The sequence below is a fragment of the Mus caroli genome, chromosome 7 (genome assembly GCF_900094665.2).
Source record: "Mus caroli chromosome 7, CAROLI_EIJ_v1.1, whole genome shotgun sequence".
In the NCBI taxonomy this organism is placed as follows: domain Eukaryota; kingdom Metazoa; phylum Chordata; class Mammalia; order Rodentia; family Muridae; genus Mus; species Mus caroli.
Window position 1 is genome coordinate 52,845,432 of NC_034576.1, and position 19,470 is coordinate 52,864,901.

A 19,470-nucleotide genomic window follows, 5' to 3' on the forward strand; every position below is an offset into this window, starting at 1 on the left:
TAATCTAGCCTCCTGGATCAGTGGGAAACAACCATGGTATTCATTTCTCCTTTCTATTTACCCCCAAGGGACATAAAAGACAGGCAGGTATGATTTTGCTAAAGTCCAACATGGCAAGACTAGTGGGTTTTTTGGGACAGGGGTGTAGGGCTAATTGCAGGAGTGTGGGTGATGCCCCTATCACGGGAGGTGACGTCATGAAGTTATGTCATGGAGTCCCTCTTGAGACCAACCTTTTACTCTGCATGTGCTCTAGAATCTTAAGGTCTTTTGTAGCTGTGTTCAGAGAAGGGAAGAGAGGTCCTATGGCTTTTAAGTCATCTGTTGGGGAGCATTCATATCCTCATTAATCTTATCTTTACCCTCGACCTGGCTACCACTGTGTTGCTGTGTCTTGGTTGCCATGGCTACCAGGGAACAGTCCAGGATGGCAGGAGAGAGCACCACCATAGAGCAGCTACTGAGAAAGAAACATTCAGGGCTGTCTGACCCACATGTCACAGGACGCAGCTCCAGGGCCACGAAAATGAACTCAAATTGGACAAACATGGGTCTAAGGCACACTTTTAAATATATGCATGTGGAACCCTCTAGACAGCCCTACATGGTTTTTGTTGGAGACTAGGTTTCTTTATGGAAGTCTGGTTGTCCTGGAGCTTGCTCTGAAGACCAGCCTGGTCTCAAACTTACAGAGATCTCCTGCCTCTGTCTTCTGTGTGCTGGGACTAAAAGCCTGTGCCACCATGCTGGGCTATGTGTTTTTTTTTAAAGATGTATTTATTTATTTTATGTATTGCTGTCTTCATGCATACCAGGAGAGGGTCATCAGATCCCATTACAGATGGTTGTGAGCCACCATGTGGTTGCTGGGAATTGAACTCAGAACGTCTGGAAGAGCAAAGTAGAAGAACAAAGGATGTTCTGGGGTAACATGAATTGGGCTGTGTACCTAGTCATGGTATACACTGTTCTAGAATCATAACCTGAACCCTTAGAACCTGAATATTTTATTTTAAGTATACTATATCACAATTTTGAAAAACAAAGCATAGGCTTGCTACAGTCAGTAATCTCTTTAATAGATTCAATACACGGGTTCCCCCATGTGAGCTGACAAGATCTGAGGGTGTCTTTTCATATGACAGTCTCTGAGAAGGTGCATGGTACAGCCTATACATCCTGACAGCCTGGCATTGTGGCAGCCCAGTGGGGAAGGACAACAGTGTTCTCCATTGCCTCCATTTTAAACTGCAAACAGCAGAGTCCATCTGACTGCAGCGAGTTGGAAAAGGACTCTAGAGGCAGAATAAACAGGAAGCACTCAATACAGCCCCTGCAAACAGGCAGCAGTTAAGGCAGGCAAGCCAGGGCAGGGGCTCACAGGGTGCTACCCATCATCCTAATCTCCCTGTCCTTGCCCAGCAGGGCTCCACCCCTAGTCTTCACTGCATCTTTGTATTGCTCCCCAGAGTGGAAAAACCTGTGTGGAAGTATTTGAATGCCACGCCTAGGCCAGATTTTCATATAATAACATTCAACTAGCAAGGTGGGGGCGAAAGTACCTTTCATTTGGCTTCTAGATGGAACGATGGAGCATCACACTCACAGCCCATCCTTCTTAGCTCAGGATCACAGGTTCCTGGGTCTGGGAGAGGCTGAGTTAGATCAAGGCAAACCCACATCATGGAAGGAGAGAACTGAATCCTACAAGGGGCTCTCTGACCTTCATACACCGGTCATGCCACCTGTACACACACACACACACACACACACACACACACACACACACTAAATAAATGCAGTTTAGAAAGTATCTCAGAGTCATATTATTCTAATCTCTATGCATCCAAAGTTCAGGGCACGCCCAGTGTGGATAGCTGTGTTCTAACCATTGATCCTGTTGTGAATTGGATCAGGTTTGGAAACTCTTCTTGCCCCAACCATCCAGAAGGGGGCCAGCACCTGGGCAGTGAGATCAACCTGAAAACTGGTCAGAGGAGCCCACCTAGCTTCTGGCTTGAGGGAATAGGATATGTGTCTTTAAAGAGGCAAGAAAGAGTTTTGTTTCTCATAGAGTTTAAATGGAACTAGGCTTTTTTTTTTTCTTTTTATGTTTTACTTTTCTAACAATTTCATGTTTATATATTTTGATCTTACTCACCTGGTACTAGCCTCTCCCACCTCTGTTTTAAGAGCTTCTTCCCAATAAGTCCTCCTTCGCTCTTGAGACAGAAGCTCATAAATGTCAGGGTGTCCTAGAACTCAGAACATTCTGTTTCCAAGGAGGATCATCCTTGCTGGTATTGCCTGCTTGTGCCACCACATCCAACTTTATCCAGGGTTCTGAGTGTGCCAGGCAAGCGCTTGATTAACTGAGCTACCTGCTACGTCCCTGGCCTAAGAAGAGACTAATTTTTAACGTGGAGGATGAGATGATTTGGGGACCAAGAGTCAAGTCCGGGATGCCTTTTATCTAAAACCTGAAGGCCCTGGCCCCAGATGGTTAGGAAGAACGCGGTTGCAACCAGGGTTATGGGGGACGGAGGGAGGAGATCTGTGCTGGGGTGAAGCACAGCCCCAAGCCCCCTGCCCCGCTGTAGCTCAGCCCCGGGGAGTGGTTCGAGCCCTGGGTGCAGCTCCCGCGCAGGGGCCGGTCCCGCGCTAAGCTCCGGCCCTCGGTGGGGCGGGGCCGCGAGCGCGCTGTCACCCGGAAGACGTCGCGGCGGGTAGGCTCGGGCTGGACCTCTTGGGGGATCTTTGCCGGGAGGGGAGACAGCGGGGCTGCAGGCGGCGAGATGCTCGGTCCCACGGTGCTGGGCGCGGTCGTAGCCGCGCTGGTGGCTTCAATGCTACTGTTGCAGAGTGGGGACGAGGGGTCCGGGGCTGCCCCCAGGTAACCCGGGGTAGGGAATGAAGCCGGGCCCTGCAGCCCTGCCCAAGCGGGCTGGGTTACCGTGGGCTGCGAGGCTTGGTGGCATAGAGACAACCTGGGCGCATCCAGCCGGGCACCTGTGAGGTGCTCGGATTGGCCACTGTCTGAGCTGTGACTCAGCACTTCCCCAGGGTTGGGACTGTGTAGAGTGAGTCTCTTCTGCCCAACAGTTAACAACCCTTGTCCCCCAGGGTAAAGAGTGTCACCTAGCACTCTGAGACAGGACCCACGGGTGTTGTTTCCCCAGCATGGCGGACAAGGAAGCACTGCCGAAGCTTCGGGAAGACTTCAAGATGCAGAATAAATCCGTCTTTATTTTGGGCGCCAGCGGGGAAACCGGCAAAGTACTTTTAAAGGAAATCCTGGGACAGAACCTGTTTTCCAAAGTAACGCTCATTGGTCGGAGGAAGCTCACCTTTGAGGAGGAAGCTTATAAAAATGTGGTGGGTATTTGAGCTGGGGCTAAAAGGGAATGTAGCTGCAACCATTTTGCTGAGGGGAAGGTGTCCATTATTCAAAGGCCAGGTGGTGGTGGAGACATAGAAATGATCAAAATTGGGCACGATGGATTTAGAAGAGCCCTTCCATCAATCCCTGGGTTGTGACTGGCTTGTAGGCCTGCCTTTTTTCACTATAGTGTCCTGCAATGCAGTCCTGTGTTCAGAACTTAGATTGGAATGGGGTATGGTAGTCAGAGAAAGGCGCTGTTTATAGTTCCTAGAGCGCACTGTTTGCACATTTTGCCTACCAGTGTGTTTCACAATATCAGAGTGGAAAAGTGTGACAAGGACTTTTCTCCCAAGCAGGAATCCACCCCACACCCCTTGACTCCCCAGACTTGTGTGTTTGTAAACACATACTGGCTTCCTGAAGTTACAGCAAATGGTAATGCCAGACTTCCATCTGGCAATGATGCCCAAGTATCTTAAATTGGAGAGTTGTGGACATTCTGTTCTCCAGTAAACAAGAGTTACCTATCAACTGCAGCAAATTAAACAGCGTAGTGTGCTGCTGGGACCTCAGAGCAGTCTCCCATGGGCCCCACTTTAGCCTAGTGTGCACACTTGCAAATGCAGGTCCTTGATTTCTGTGATTTCCTGGTCGTTTTGTTTTACCAATGCCTGGTACATCAGAACTGGCAGATTAAAATAGACATTTCTGCTTGGGCTCAGGTGGGTGCTGGGTGAACCCCACAATCTGGTTTCCTGAACCCTCCCTGTGCAGATTCCTGGACAGTGGAGCCTAAGATTGCAATTTTCTTTGAGAGCAGAGACTTGGTGGCACTTCTCTTAACCAGGCCGTATTTAATTTAATTTTTCTTTAGTATATAGTATGTATCATGCCAGGAAAATCCTTCAGAGGGAACTAAAGGTAGTGACAGTCCAAGATAGCATCTGAACTCCTGTGTGACTGTGATGGAACACTGCATGTTTGATGGCATTCTTACACTCTTAGATAGAGTGGCTTATTTAAGACAGTGTTTCTCTAACTAGGATAGGCTAGCCTCAAAAATGCTTCCGTTTCTGCCAGTGGCACCTCTCTTAGCTTGCCAATTTCAGCGGAGGTTAGAAATACTATAGAGGAGAACACATGGGGCTAGGGATGCAGCTCAGTTGATGGAATGCTCACTTGGCACAGTGAAGGTCCCTGGTTCAGTCTCTTGCACACTATGCTTGAATATGGTGGAGCACACCTTTAATTTTAGCACTTGGGAGGTAGAGGCAAGAGGATGAAGCTCAAGGTCAGCCTCAGTTATGTGGACGTTGGAGGCCAGATTGGCCGTGGGAGAGAGATCGAGAAGGAGGGAGGAAGGGGGAGAGAGGGGGAGATAGAGGAATACTGAGGAGGGAGCTGTACAGCTGCAGAGGCTGACTCACAGGTATTGGCAAGAGTCCTAAGAAAATGCCTTTGTCTCAGGTTCCTTCTGGCTCATTCTAATGAAGGTAGTTCATGAATTGAATTGAAGATTAGCAACAGACTTTACAGCTGAACAAAACTCAGACATACATAGGGTCAGCAATTACCACAGGTTGGGCTAGATTTCCACCACCTACAGAGTGGCTCACAACCATCTGTTAATTTCAGTTCCAGGGAATCTAATGCCCTCTTCTAGGCCCCTTTGACAGTAGTACATGTGGTACACAGACATGGACGCAGACCAAGTGCCCATACACGTAAAATAAATTTTAAAAAGAATGTAAACAATAAAAGCTTTGCCACAATTTCATATCTCTAAGAGTCAAAGCTGGATCTTCTTTGAGATTCTAATTACCATTTTGTCTCCACATCCTACCCAAATGGTTTCCTTCCTGGTAAAGTATAGGATGGTATTTTTCTTTTCCCAAAGGTAAGGTACACATGACATGACCTTGATATTTGAAATCTGACTCACTCTACTTACTGAAGTTAAATGTTCTGTGGACATATCTGTGAATCATTGACTATCAGTTCCCATGAAATGTTTTTCATTGCTTGGTATTCGGAGCTTCACATGTATCTTGGAAGCACTTGGCCACTGAGTGCCCATCTACACTCAACTCCAAATTAATTTTTTTTTTTTTGGTAGGAAAAGGGAATTTGACAAATTTAATGTTATGAACTTAAAGATTCCGATAATCATTTGTCACTTATTCTTGTCATCTCAAAGTGCTTTGCCTCTTTTTTAAGTGTATGACGTTGTATGCCGTTGTGCCCTTCCTTGTCTAGAACCAAGAAGTGGTGGACTTTGAGAAGCTGGATGACTATGCTTCTGCCTTTCAAGGTCATGATGTTGGATTCTGTTGCCTGGGCACCACCAGAAGAAAAGCTGGAGCGGTGAGCAAGAAATAAACCATTTTCTCTTACTGGCCAGGATTCAAGGATCTCTCCCTTCCTTTCTTTCAAAGGCTGACTTTATTCTCTTATGCGAGTATGTGTAGGGGAGAGGGCTTGTGTCCACATGAGAATGCAGGCGCCCACAGAGTTCAGAAGAGTGACAGGTGTTGGTGAGCTACTCCACAGGGAGACCGGGAACGGCCTTTTGTCCTCTGTAGAAGCACTTTGAGATTCTCAGTGCTGCGCCATCTCCACAGCCTCAAGGATTCCTTTCTTGCTTACCCTTTTTCCTGGGGCATACTGCAGTGCTTAGATGTAAAAGTGAGCTTAAGGGTCCATCTGCTATCCCATCTGTATTATACCACGGGGTGTTTCAGATAGGGTCATCATCTCCACGTAATAGCTTCTGAGTTAAGGCTGAATGCCAGATACATCACAAGTACTTACGTGATCGAGCCTCCGGCAGACGTTATAATCATCACAACATCCTCTGACTAAGGGAAGCGGCCAGCAGTCTCTGGGCAAAAGCATTTGGCTCATGCTGTGGGCGGCAAGCTCTATATTTCTCTCCATAATAAATGTTTTAGGCTTGAAGCATTGCCTCTCTCTTACTTGCTCCAATCTGCTTTCAAGCCATCCTTTAGACTTGGGAGCTGGCTCATCAGAACCCAGAGGCACGATTCAGTCAGCCCCCGTGATGCCTTAGCCACCAGCAGTGACTCAGCCCAGGCGTGACTCAGCCCTCACTGACGCAAGACTGCCTTAATACCCATTTTATTTTCTCCTTAATGGTGTGCTAAATTGAGTTAGCCCCTATCCAGAAGCTAGAGTTTACTGCATAGTTAAAAGTCATGGTTTATAATATAGATCCTGGGCAAACGTTTACACGTCTTTTTCGGTTTAGATCTTGAATATGGTTTGTTCCTCAGGCAGGATTTGCTTGCTATATCTATTAAATATGTAGGACATTGATTCTGCTGTAATGATTGTATTAGCTTGTTTTTTGGTGTTTTTTTTTTTGTTGTTGTTGTTTTGTTTTGTTTTTTCATCACCGTGACAAAGTACCTGGCAAAATCAACTTAAGGAAGGTAAGGTTTATTGTGGCTCACAATCTGAGGGCCCAGTCCAGGAAGACCTGGTGGCAGCAGCATGAGGCAGCAGCTCATTATAGCTTTAGTTTGGAAACAAGAAAGATGATGACACTTAGCTGGGCGTGGTGGCGCATGCCTTTAATCTCAGCACTCGGGAGGCAGAAGCAGGCGGATTTCTGAGTTCGAGGCCAGCCTGGTCTACAAAGTGAGATCCAGGACAGCCAGGACTATACAGAGAAACCCTGTCTCGAAAAACCAAAAAAAAAAAAAAAAAAAAGATGATGACACTTTCTTCTTTCTGTTCAGTGTAGGACCCCAGCTCATGGAATAGTGCCACCCTCTTTTAGGGTGGGATTTCCACCTCTAATTAACCCAATCTAGAAATGCCCTACAGATACGTCCAGAAGTTTGCTTCCAGGTCAGGTCAAATCGACAGCATTAACCTTTCCAGTGACTTCCACTGTTTTTCCGTTGTTGTTGTTTTTAAGATTTTCTTTTTCTTTTTCAAAGTGTGTGTGTGTGTGTGTGTGTGTGTGTGTGCGCGCGCGCATGTTTTACAGGTGCTCATGGAAGCCAGAGGTATGGAGCTATCTGAAATGGGAGTTGTGAGCCTCCTGGTGTGGGTGTTGGGAATTGAACTCAGGCCCTCTGAAAACAATTAAGGGCCTGTCTTAATCTCTCCCGCCCCACTTACAGTAGTTGTTATAAACCAGTAGATTGCTATGGTTGTGAACTGTGGGTTTCTACCAGCAGAATAGTGGCTCAGTTGTGTCTCTCTGGGCTTCTGGGTGATACAGAAAGCAATTCTACAAATGTTCCCAGGAGAGGTGGGCATTTGTGTCCTGTGCAGTTTTACACTTCCAACCCGGAAGCTCGGGGTGGGAGCTAGATTCCAGAGAAGTGTGCTTTCTGAAGTACGGCATTTGTTCCTCTCAGAGGGGTCATGTTCCCGCTCAGCCAGTGCGGTCCTTTCTCTCCTGGGTCAGTCATAATAATAAGTGTGACCTCCAAAAGCACACTGCCGCTTTCAGCTTCAGGCTCAAGCCTGGCTTTGGCGATGACTCAGCAAAGTGAACTGCTGCATTGAGCATCGGGTGAGGCAAACATCATCCCGTATCTGGGGAAAATGTTAAATGACGCACTGAAACTGTAGTTCTAATCAGAAGAAAATAGTTTTTTAATCAAGGTGGTTCCCACCCACCACTGAGTGGCACCACTCAGTGCCTTTAGTTTGTCTTTAAAATCAGCTTGGAAAGATAAAGGTAATTAATGAATACAAAAGGGCAAAGAACAGCCAGGAGAAGAGTCTCAGAAATGAGTTAGTAGTTAAAGGGTCAAGAGGATATTGGCCGGGAAGTAAGCTGTTGCTGCTTCTAGAAAGATAGGGGTGTGTGGGGGGGTGGGGGGTGGGGAGGTGGGGAGGGTGGGTGAGTGGGTGTGTGGATGTGTGTAGTGTGTGCATGTGCATTCAGATTTATATGTTGGGGTGCACATGTGGGGGGTCAAAGGACAGCTTTTAGGAATCTCTCCTCCCTTGTCTACCATGCTTCAGACTAACTGACCTCCAAGCTCCCAGGATATTCTCTCATTTCTGCCTCCTATCTTGCCTTAGTAATACACTGTATACCACCACTTAATCTGGTGGTTTTTTTTTTTTTTCTGTAGATTCTAGATGTCAGACTCAGATTATCTGGTGTTTTAAGGCCTGGTGTGGTGGTATGTACCTGTATTCCCAGAGCTTGAAGGACCAAGGAGTCCAAGGCTACATAATAAGTATGAGACCAGTCAGGAGTTTGTGAGACCCTGCTCCAAAGCAAAGAACAGAGACCTTTAAAAAAAAAAAAAAAGCTAAGTTAGGTTCAAGGTTATAATGCCGTTCAGAGGTTGCAGTAACTTAAATGGCTAGGAATCATGGTTCAGAGGGGCTTGTGGCTTTTTGAGCATATCCCTGCTTGGATTCTGGGTCACTAGTCCTCCTTGGAAAAGGACTTGCCAAGCAGTTAGTCAGCAGGACACTACAAAGCTGCTGGCAGGCTTTATCTCTTTCAGTAGCTATTTGTTACAGAAATGCTTTTTGCCTCAACAGTTAAGAGTCTTTAGTAGAGCAACCTAGAGAAGTGTTGGTTTCTGTTTCAGTATTCAGATCTGAGGAGCTGGCTAGTCCCCCTGTGAGCCTTTTTGAAATGGTCTCCTAAGATGGCCCTAATGAAGTAGCATTGGGTAAACAGCAGCATGTGTGTCCTCTCAGCTTTGCAGATTAGAAGTTTAAGGTCAGGGTGTTACTGGGTGGTTCAACTGATGGAAGTGTTCTCTTCTGGGCTCTCCCCCTGCCTTCTGATGGTTGTCTTTACACAAGACCTTTTCCCTGTGTGCATGCGTCTGTGTCCACATTGTCTTGTGTTATGAGGACACGAGTTGTTGATATTGCGATAGGAGCCAGTTTGCTCGGTACAGCCTCATCATTACGAACTAACTGCAGTGATTCTTTCTCCAGGTGAGATTACGTGCTGAAGTCCCAGGGCTAGTACCTAGACTATTCTTTTACCCATGGATTTCCACTAGAACTGATGCTAAGCAGAAGGCTTAGCTTTCTTCAGCTGTTTGGAAACCAGTTTCTTTCATCAGTGGCTGCTTAGATGCTACCTTCCTTCCATACTCACAGGCCACAGCTGTGTAGCTGGTGCAGCGGCTTTCTGACTTGGCCCTAATCCAGGCGTGCTGGATGGGCATCTCTAAGGTTAGAAGCACACAGTCTGTTTTGCAGGTTCCTTGGGAGATCTGACACAGCTAGCTGGTCTTGCTTCCCTGTTGGACTTGCTATTGGAAGGCATGCAGCTATTTTCATCCTCTGCTTTTCCAAGCGCTGTAGTTCTAACAATCTCGCTTGGTCAGGTGAAGGCCGGGATATCCTTGGAAAGCAAACGTACCTTGAAGAGCAAAAGTCAAAGACTGCTGGGGAAAATGCAGCATTATCCTTTTGTGCAGTATGAGAAGGATTTGGGTATCAGTTTTGGGCGGTTTCTCCCCCTCATGTGTCTCCCCTATTAGCAGTGGACTCTAGCAGTCCAGATTTGTGGGTACTGTCAAATTCTTGATCCTGTTAAAGTGATTAACATTAATGCAGCCATTGCAGCATTTATTAGGCATCTGTAGAATGCCATGTCTTCTGATTCCACTAATACACTCTGATAATCCAGCCTGGGTGTTGAATGCCACGCACCATCAATTGTTGTACAGCCTGTGAGCAACAGATGTCTTTAAGTGGCTGAAAATGTTATGCCACGTGAAAACACAGTAAGTTCTAATTTTAGTTCCCACAGATAAAGTCTGTTTAGAACACAGCCAAGTTCACCGACCCTCATGTCAGCCACAGCCACTTCTGCTCGGTAATGGCGGATCTGTGCAGGTGTCAGCAGGGCCCTGGTAGCCAGCGTACTTGTTCCCGTTCCTTTCTTTCCAGGATAAGATGCCCAGACCTGTTCGGAACAGCATTATTTTATTTGATGTTCAGGAGGAGGCCTGTGAAATGGTGAAGTCCTCAGATCTCAGGTCCTATGGGACAACAGGTAGCTAAAGTGTAGCCTTGAGTATGTGGGTTAGTGTCTGCTGAACACCCCTCCTTGTCTAGCACAAAGCTCCCCCTCACCTGCAGAGTGACTGAAATGAGCGCAGTGATGGCCTCAGGAATCCTCAGCAGTGAGGCTTGAGTGTCTATACGTTTTCTCTAAGAAAGAGCGGTCTCTCATTTCTGTCCATCAGATAGGGAGATGCCATCCAGGACACAGATCAAGGCTTTGGGTAATACAGTTCTCCATCTATCAGCGTCTGCTTTTCACTCTGATTTAGGGGTGAACTGAAAAGAGGTGAAGGAGCAAGAATCCTAAGCAGAATCACAGCTAAGACCACATACACAGTGATAGGCCTTCCTCCTCTGGAAGGGGCTGAAGCCTGTTGTTCCAGAATGTTCTTAGATATCTTGTATTAGTTACCTTTCTATTGTTGTGGCAAAACACTGTGGCTAAGACAATTTATAGAAGGGATTATTTGGGCTTATGGTTTTTAAGGGTTAGAGTCCCTGATGGCAGAGCAGAGGCAGCAAGGTGGCAGGCTCAGCGGCTGGAGCACTAAGCTGAGGGCTCAGGTTCTAAACCACAAGCAGGAAACAGAGAGCCCACTGGAGATTGTGAAAGACTTTGAAACCTCAAAGCCTGCTTCTGGTGACATGCTTTTCCCAAAAAGGTCACATCCCAAACAGTGCCACCAATTTGAGGCCAAGTGTGGGAGACATTTCTCACTCAAACCATCACACTTCTTGACATGAGTTGTTCTTGGCCTGTGATCCTCACACTTGGGAGGTAGAGGCAGGAAGAGCAGGACTTCAACATCATTGTTGGCTGCATCAGTGAATTTGAGGCCAGCCTGAGCTACATGAGGTCCTATCTCAAAGCAAGAAGAGAATGGCAATGATGAGTTGTTCGAGAGCCACAGAATTGTACTGTTGTTAATTAGTTTTCAAAAAGACTAGAAGATTCGTGTTTGTTTGTTTGTTTGTCCTTGTTTTTCCAAGACAAGACAGGGTTTCTCTGTGTAGCCTTGGCTGTCCTGGAACTCTCTGTAGACCAGGCTGGCCTCGAACTCACAGAGATTCACCTGCTTCTGCTTCCCAAGTGCCAGGATTAAAGGAGTGCACCACCACAGCTGGTGAAGATGCATTTTTGTATTTTGTATTTGAATAAGACTCAAGAGTATCTGGGGGAATTTGTCTATGCTTATAGTGTGGTCATAGGTGTACACTTTTTTTTCTTTTTTTGAATAGATCTTGGGAAAGAAATTTACAGTGGAAACTTAACTCCTTATTCTAGAAAGTTTCTCCATCTTTGAGTAGAACACATTTGTGGGATTTGAAGACTCACTAGCACAATGGAATTTATACTCTCTGAGGAGAGGCCTGGATTTTCTCTCTCTGTGTGGCTAAACAGTGAGGTAGTTTTTCAGAAAAACTGTCTCGAGGGTACCTAATAGCTTCTGAAGTTTGCTTTTCTACTGCTTTTAACTTGAGCAGTAGAGAGTAAGGACTAGAGTGATATTAAATAAGCCACGTATAATATGAAAGCCACGTATAATCCTTCTGCGTATAACTAGAATCTTCCTTATGCCACCCTTCCCCAAATCTAACACATGTTGGTGCCTCCAGGCATTCCAAGAGACTTCACTTCAGCTTGTTTTCTGAGTCCTTGGAAGCCATTGACCCTTTTGCTTTAGCATCTCATTCAGCAGCTAAAAGGCCACGCCGCCAGTGTGAAGGAAGTGAAATTTAAAATTTAGCGTGCTTGGAAAAGTACGTATTTATAATGAGCTTGAGGGCTCAGAGGATTTGTGAAGTCGGTTGGGATTAACAGCCATTGATTGCTAATAAAACAATATTTAGCTTTGTCCAGAGAACAGCCCTGGAGAAAGGTGTAGGCACCTTGTCACCAGAGCCCATTGAGTCGGGATGATGGGCTGGGGGTGGGGGTCTGCACGTTGGCGTGGGTGCTGGTCCTTCAAGGAGCTGTTGTCAGTTGCTAGCTGGGCTGGTGAAAGGAAGGACGCCAGAGGCTGATGGCTGGGGTGGTATTGATATGCCTTCGCTGACTAATCAGCTTGAAAGAGTCCATGGTATTTATGTCACTTTAATTCCCATCAAACAATTGGGGGCGACGGCACTCTATTAAGGGGAGGTTGATCCAGAACTAAAGCCAAATAAATTAGGGTCTCAGTTTAATCAAATTATCCCTCTCCTGGCCCTGGATTAAGTGAGAGAGATAGCGTCAGTCTGGAGGCTTGTGATTGGTTGTGCCTCTCTTATTTTTAAAGGAACTGCTGGAGAAAGAAAAACCATTGGAACACAGGCAGCTATAATAATCCAAGCATTGTGCTAAGGCAAGACAAAATGTGTGTTACTAGCCAACTATGCATTGTGAATAATAAAGCAGTTATTAAAGTTGTTTTTAATTAGAGTAAGGGGAAGATATAAATATGAGAGAGACCTGGGGAGGCTCTTTCTCGGTTTGGCGTTTTTCCTGTCTGCTCTCTGCATAGCTAAAATGTCCATTTTGAGAAACCACCAACTTTCTCATTCTCTCTTTCCCTAAGTGTTAAAATTTGCTTTGCTTCACTTTTTTTTTTTCTTTAAATTTGTTTATTGTGTTTGGAGACATGGTCTTGCTATTAGCCCTGGCTGGTCTGGAACCTGCTGTGAAAACCAAGCTGGCCTCAAACTTGCCGTGGTCTTCTTGCCTCTGCTTTCCAAGTGCTGTGACTGCAGGCATGCACACCTCACCTGCCTCTTTAGCTCTAATCTTAAAAAGCAGTAACACGAATCTGAGTCAGCGTATAGTTCAAGCTGGCAGGTGAGTTAACTGAGCGTCGAAGTACAAAACACCAGTGATGACAGTGACAGTTCCTTCATGAAAAGATGAGTTCCGGGGCTGGAGAGATGGCTCTGTGGTTACCTGCTTTTGCAGAGGACCTGGGTTCAGTTCACTCTGGGATGTGAAAACATCCTTCAGTGAGGCTCTGGGGCAACCCTCTCCCTTTTTTCCCATTACCCCGTGGTTCCGTTTTTTGTTTGTCTGTTTCAATCCTAACTGGATTTACCTTTTATTCAGCTATTTTTGGATGACTATATTTTACATTCTGAATTCATATCACTGACCTCCCTGGACTGAATCTAGGGTAGTGTGGAAGAGGGAGTCTCCAACCTTGTTGGATTTTGTAACCTGGGCTGTCTTCAGACTCACAGCTCTCTATAAACATTTAAGTGTGTGTGTGTGCGTGTGCGTGTGCGTGTGTGCGTGCGTGTGTGTTGTAGTGAGCAAGCCAAGCACACTTACTGGAGGCCTGAGGACAGTTCTGCAGAGTTAGTTCTCTCCTCCCACCTTTACACAGGGTTGAAGAGTGAGCACAGGTTCATGGTGGCAAGCATCTTTACCCACTAAGTCATTTTGGTAGGTCCCTTTCTAACATTTTTTTGATTATACACTTGCCATTTTAAAAAAAAATGCATTGCCATATAAAATCCAAAGCATTTTGTAAAGGCTCCACATAAACTAGATAGCAGAGTTCCCATTCTCATGGTGCCTGGGCGTTCCTATGTGGTACTTTGGAGAACCCAGCACGGTGGAGCTGATGAAAAGAAAATCAGCAAAGTTGTAAAATTGTTAAGAGGTATTGGCTGTGGTTGTAGCTCCACAGCAAAGGGTTTGCTTGTGATGGATGAGGCCCTGCGTTCAGTGATGAGCAGCACAGCCAGTCAATCAATCAATCAATAGATAATTAGTAAATAAATAATAACAGAAGAGGAGGAGCCTGTGTGAGCGAGAGCAGGCTTGCTTGCCATTGAGGCCGTGCTGTTTCCTCCGCTCACAGTGGGGTTGCTTGCTGTCTGGGTTTCATTGCCAACCATGTGCTGTAGTGCCATTCGTCTCCACTGCTAAAGCTGTTGTGTCCATCTGGAGAATCACCGCCGAGCCTTTCCCAGAGTATAAGCCTGGCTTTCGACTATGGCTTAAATGCATTTCATTTAGAACCCGGTTTCCCCTAGGCCTCCCAGCCTGCCACCCATCCCCGGGAAGGGGGATCATCTTTTAACATGAGTGTGCAACCTTAGGAAATAACTCATGTCCTTTTGCCCCCAGGAAGGGTTCGTTCGCGTTGACCGAGATTATGTGCTCAAGTCTGCAGAGCTGGCGAAAGCAGGAGGGTGCAAACATTTCAACTTGCTGTCCTCCAGGGGGGCCGATAAGTCCAGCAGTTTCTTATACTTACAAGTAAAGGTTTGTGAGTGTTCTGTTTTCCATAGTCACAGGGAAATTGACAATACTAAGTAACTAGTATAATCTTTTTTAAAAATATTAAACATGTCATGTTGTATGTTTTTCAAAGCTATGAGGACTGTTTTAGGAGAAACATACTTAGAAGGCAGGTATGCTTTAAAAGATCGCTTCTGATGTGTTCTCCATGGATTATTTAGTAAAGTGGGCAGAACAGAGGGAACCCCGGCCTTGGATCCGCGGCCTCTCAGCTATGGAGACTTCCCCTCCATTTTTCTTGTGGCCAAGAGGACAGAAAAGTTATGCCTTTTGCCAGTATAATACCTGATTATTTCTGATTTTAACTAGAAGGTTCCATTTCCTAATGTTGAAGTAGAGTTGCTGCTGCAGGAGGGAGGGCAGAGCTGCTTTTGTGCTATGTGTTTCTGGATGCGGTCATCTGCCTTCAAGGCCAGAGCAGTGCTTAGAGGTTATCAAGCCACAGAAGTGGCTTTATCCTTTCACAGAAGCACACTCGCCTTTTGCTAACTACCTCCAGCAGAAGGGGCTTTCATCTGGTCACCCAGGTTGAAGGCACTTGTTTAAAAGTCCTCCCCTGGACACCGGAGTGGATGCTTTATAAACGCCCCTCATCAGTTCCGCACTGTTGTTCTAGGTATCACTCAGAGATCCTTGTTGCCTTAACTACATTTTTTCCCCCCGGGCGTGACACCCTGAATTCTCGGCTCCATATTTTATTAGTTCCTATGTCTACTGCCTCGGTCTCTTTACTGAGTGGACCTTGAAGAACAAGTCCCATTATAGCTCCCCTGGCCTCTCTGATTATGGCCCTGGTGTGAAAAGTCGTGGCTTTCTAATTGAAAACATCTTCTGTTTATAATTTCACTTGTTTCTGAGATCTGGGTGGAGGTTGCAAATGCTCAGAAGTGATTGACATGAAGGGTCATCTATGATCCACTGGGTGGAGGCTCATCTCCTGGCCGCCATGTCTTTTCTGACCCATTACAACTGCCTGTACACTAAAAAGGTGACCGTAGGCCTGGAGCTTTGAGGAGGAACTGAAAGGGGTTGGACTGATGTTTCATTTACCCTCTCTGGTTCAGTTTTGACATCGATAAGTGAGGGGAAGTGCCCCTGGAGCACGGCCAACTTACCAGGGGCCATACCCTGAAAGAAAATTCATTGTCACCTCCCTAGAAGGGACAGTGATGTCCTAGAAGTCATCAGCTGTCCACAGCCACCTCCACGCTGGGATGTTGCCTAGCTTGATCTTGTGCAGGCAACTAGAGCTGCTGAGTGCTGTGTGTCCAAAAGACACTGTCGCTCAGGCCCACCCTGACCTCTGTCTCCTACAGTCTTGCTGCCTCTCTTCCCTGCCATGATCACTGAGCCTGGGGGGTTTGAGGGTGATGTCGATGTCCCGTCTGTGGTTGAGCGGTCCACTGACAGTTATTCTCTGCACTTTGACCAATAGCAGATCACTGTCATTGTGCCAGGATTAAATGGCCTCTGCTATAGAAGCAGATTATCCTCAAGCCCCAGTGACTCCCTGTCATGCTTTATCGGAGTGCATTGTGATTTTATTTTATTTTATTAAAAAATTTTTTTTTTGAATCTTAACAGGGAGAAGTGGAAGCCAAGGTTGAAGAATTACAGTTTGATCGACTCTCAGTGTTTCGGCCAGGGTAAGTTTTATGCTGCCAGGAGTAAGCAGAGAGGCTGACAGCTAAGAACATCTTGCTCATCCATTTGTGAACAAGCTTAGCTTGTGGTGAATTGCTTCTTTGAAGGACCCAGGCTTCAGCTTTGAAAAAACAAAAGAGTAGCTTGGGGCTGCTTCCGGATCATACGGAACTTCCGGAAGTAGTTGCTACCTGCATTTTTTTAAATTTATTTACGTGATAAATTTTATTCGCTTAATGTTTTCTTGCCTTTTAAACCCCCTTTATGCACATAAATCAAACTTTACAACCACCACATGAGCCACGTGATTTTCTTCAAGTCTGGAGGTTGGAATTCTGAGATAGAGGTATCACTGGGTTGGTATCTGCTGAGGTGCCCCTCCTCCTTGTGGGCGCCGCCACTTTCTCGACGTGGCCTCGCATGACCTTGCATGAACACGAAGATATCTGGTCTCCTTTCTTCTTGGAAGGACAACAGCTCTATCACATCCTCAATATCCCTTGACTGTAATTACCCCCATGAGGGCCATTTCCCAATACAGGTACCCCTGGGGTTGGGCTTCAGTTGACAGGTTTCGGGAGCAGGACTCAATCTGAACTATCCCACAGGTCCAAATGTACATGCTGTCTCTTCCTCTACCTTTCTGTCTCCTAGAGTCCTACTGTGTGACAGGCAAGAGTCTCGTCCAGGCGAATGGCTGGCTAGGAAATTCTTTGGCTCTCTGCCAGACTCTTGGGCCAGTGGGTACGCTGTGCCTGTGGTGACGGTGGTTAGAGCGATGCTGAACAACCTGGTGAGTCCCAGCAGCGGACAAATGGAACTTCTGGAAAATAAGGCCATCCTCCACCTGGGGAAAGACAGGGATGTGCCCAAACTGTGACCATGCTGAAGGACATTCGTGAAAACCTCAGTGCCTGTCGCCACATCAGTCATTTGGGGGCTCTATAAAAAGTCTCTTTGTGGTCCTTTGTGGTGTCCCTCTCCTTAGCCAAGCGGCTCCATCAGAAAATGGCACTACTCCACATCAGTTGTTGTTGAGAGCCCCGTTGTTCATGTAATCATCCAGGCAGCTTTTGGAGAACAGGTTTATATCATAGACTTATACTCTGTAGGTTGCAAACAGGGATCTCTGGAGGTCCCAGTGCCTTTGGGTGTAAGGCCAGCTTTGAAGGACTTCTCCAGGGCCACCTGAGCAGAGGGGCCCTAGCACTACAGGCAGTCTAGTCTCCTGGTGGCACGGTGCTGTTGGGCTGCATGTAGCTGAGTGAACACTGTGCCTTGACTCTCTGCCAACAAGCTTCTGTACTTCACTGAAGAATAAAAATAAATAGAGACACCCTGTGTGTTGTTTCAGTTGCTGAAAATTGTGGAGGTATTAGTGGGACGGTACAGTGAAGGGCCCTGGGGATGGCATCACAGCTCCTAACACTGCAGAGGTCTACAATTTTAGGATGTATGCTCTTGACACTCCAATAATTCCCCAGCAATCCTATAAAGCCATACTGTTACCCTCATGTCTTTAGTTTTTCATTTAAATTTCTATTCTATTCTTTTTTTTTTTTTTTTTTTTTTTTGAGACAGGGTTTCTCTGTATATCCCTGTCTGTCCTGGAACTCACTTTGTAGACCAGGCTGGCCTGAACTCAAGAAATCTGCCTGCCTCTGCCTTCCAAGTGCTGGGATTAAAGGTGTGTGCCACCACCGCCCAGCTAAATTTCTATTCTTATCCCCATATTGCAGATGGGGAGTCTGAGGCACACTATTGAGCCTTGCTCAAGGCTCTAGAGCTGAAAAGCTAGCGCTAGGAAGTGGCAGGGTCAGGATAAACCTTACTCAGCCTGATCCCATTGTTAGTATTGTGTGTGTGTGTGTGTGTGTTCCCTCAGAGGCCAGAAGAGGGCACTGGATCCCCTGGACCTGAGTTACAGATCCACCTATGTGTGTGCTAGGAACACATTATTCAGGTCTTCTGTAAGGGCAGCAAGTATTCTTAACCATTGAGCCATCTACCCAGCTCCCTGCAGCTGGTTTCTTTAACCACTCTGTTAAAGTACCCCTGTTTCCAGGTTTCCAGTTAACTTAGTATATTAAATTAAAACTTAAATTCTTGTGTTTCTCTCTTGATGCAGGCTCCTTTCAATTGCAAATGGTGGTTAATCTAAAATTCTTGGACACTAAACTGTGAAAGACTCAGTGTGGTGCGCTTTTCTAGTCTTTTGTTTTGGGAAAGGGTCCTAGGTAGCCCAGGCTGGTCTCAGATTCAATAAGCAATCCAAGATGACCTTGAACTTGCGATTCTTCTTCCTCTACCTCCCAAGTGTTGGGATTATAAATTTGCCTCATCATGCCTGGTTTCTGTAGTGCTGGGATTGAACCCAAGGCTTTATGAATGCTAGGTAAGAAGTCTACCAATGGAGCTATGTTTCCAGCCTTCCTTCGATGATACACATTAAACAGGCAGGAAAGGAAAACAGAGAGGGAGGGGGCAGTGCCCAGAGGAGCACACTGTGCAAGTTACATCATGGGACAGGTGCAGCTTCTGTGCTGGGGGAACCAAGTCACTTGACTTCAATGACTGTCTATTGTCCTGATTACATTTCAACTTTTGGTGGACACTGCTGAGTGAATACCGTTCCCTGTAGTATGGGTTTATATTCCTGGAAGACAGTGGACATTGTCAATGTTAACTCTTCTAGAGCAGTCTGGGATCTTGGCAAGTGAGCTTCAAGGAGACAGAGCTGGATGCCTGCCTGTAATCCTAGCACTGGGGAGGCTGAGGCACAAGGATCAAGGTCTTCCGGGACTACATAGTAAAACTCCATCTCAAAAGTAGAAGTTTTCTTTCTGCTGGTGGGTTCCCTCATGGCTGGGCTTGGAGGAGCCTGGATGTGTTCCCATCATAACAGTCTTGGGCTTTGAAAAGAGAAGGAAAGCAGCCTTTGAGGATACCCATAAGAATACACTGAGCCTTGTGGGCTCTGAAAGCGGCTAGACTCAGTGGCCAGTTTTAAGTTACTCTCTACTGTTTCTGCACATCAAACATTCAGGAGAGAGTAAGTCTACAGTCAGATCTCAATAACAGAGTAGAGTGATGTTGGAAGAATCTATCTTCATGTTTAGGAGAGAAAATAGCCCAT

The 19,470-nt window shown here is 46.3% G+C and overlaps 1 protein-coding gene across 3 annotated transcripts; it reads left to right on the forward strand.

Moving 5' to 3' along the window:
• Positions 1–2,662: 2,662 nt before the first annotated feature.
• On the forward strand, positions 2,663–17,675 carry Htatip2 (HIV-1 Tat interactive protein 2). Of its 3 annotated transcripts, none has more exons than XM_021167198.2 (6): positions 2,663–2,726; positions 3,180–3,375; positions 5,639–5,746; positions 14,517–14,654; positions 16,275–16,336; positions 16,989–17,674. In XM_021167198.2, exons 2-6 carry the CDS (start codon positions 3,181–3,183, stop codon positions 17,212–17,214), a joined length of 729 nt encoding a protein of 242 aa, XP_021022857.1. In that variant the 5' UTR covers positions 2,663–2,726; position 3,180; the 3' UTR covers positions 17,215–17,674. The 3 variants fall into 3 exon arrangements, with proteins under 3 accessions (XP_021022857.1, XP_021022856.1, XP_021022855.1); XM_021167197.2 differs by having other exon boundaries at positions 2,683–2,726; positions 3,124–3,375; positions 16,989–17,675; XM_021167196.1 differs by having other exon boundaries at positions 2,693–2,893.
• The last annotated feature ends 1,795 nt before the right edge of the window (positions 17,676–19,470 follow it).

Excerpts from the sequence above, each read along its gene's own strand:
- Htatip2 (XM_021167196.1), top strand. The coding sequence starts at position 2,796 with ATGCTCGGTCCCACGGTGCTGGGCGCGGTCGTAGCCGCGCTGGTGGCT. Across the intron at positions 2,894-3,179 it reads GGGTCCGGGGCTGCCCCCAG|CATGGCGGACAAGGAAGCAC; the intron begins GTAACCCGGGGT and ends TTGTTTCCCCAG. Across the intron at positions 14,655-16,274 it reads TCTTATACTTACAAGTAAAG|GGAGAAGTGGAAGCCAAGGT; the intron begins GTTTGTGAGTGT and ends GAATCTTAACAG.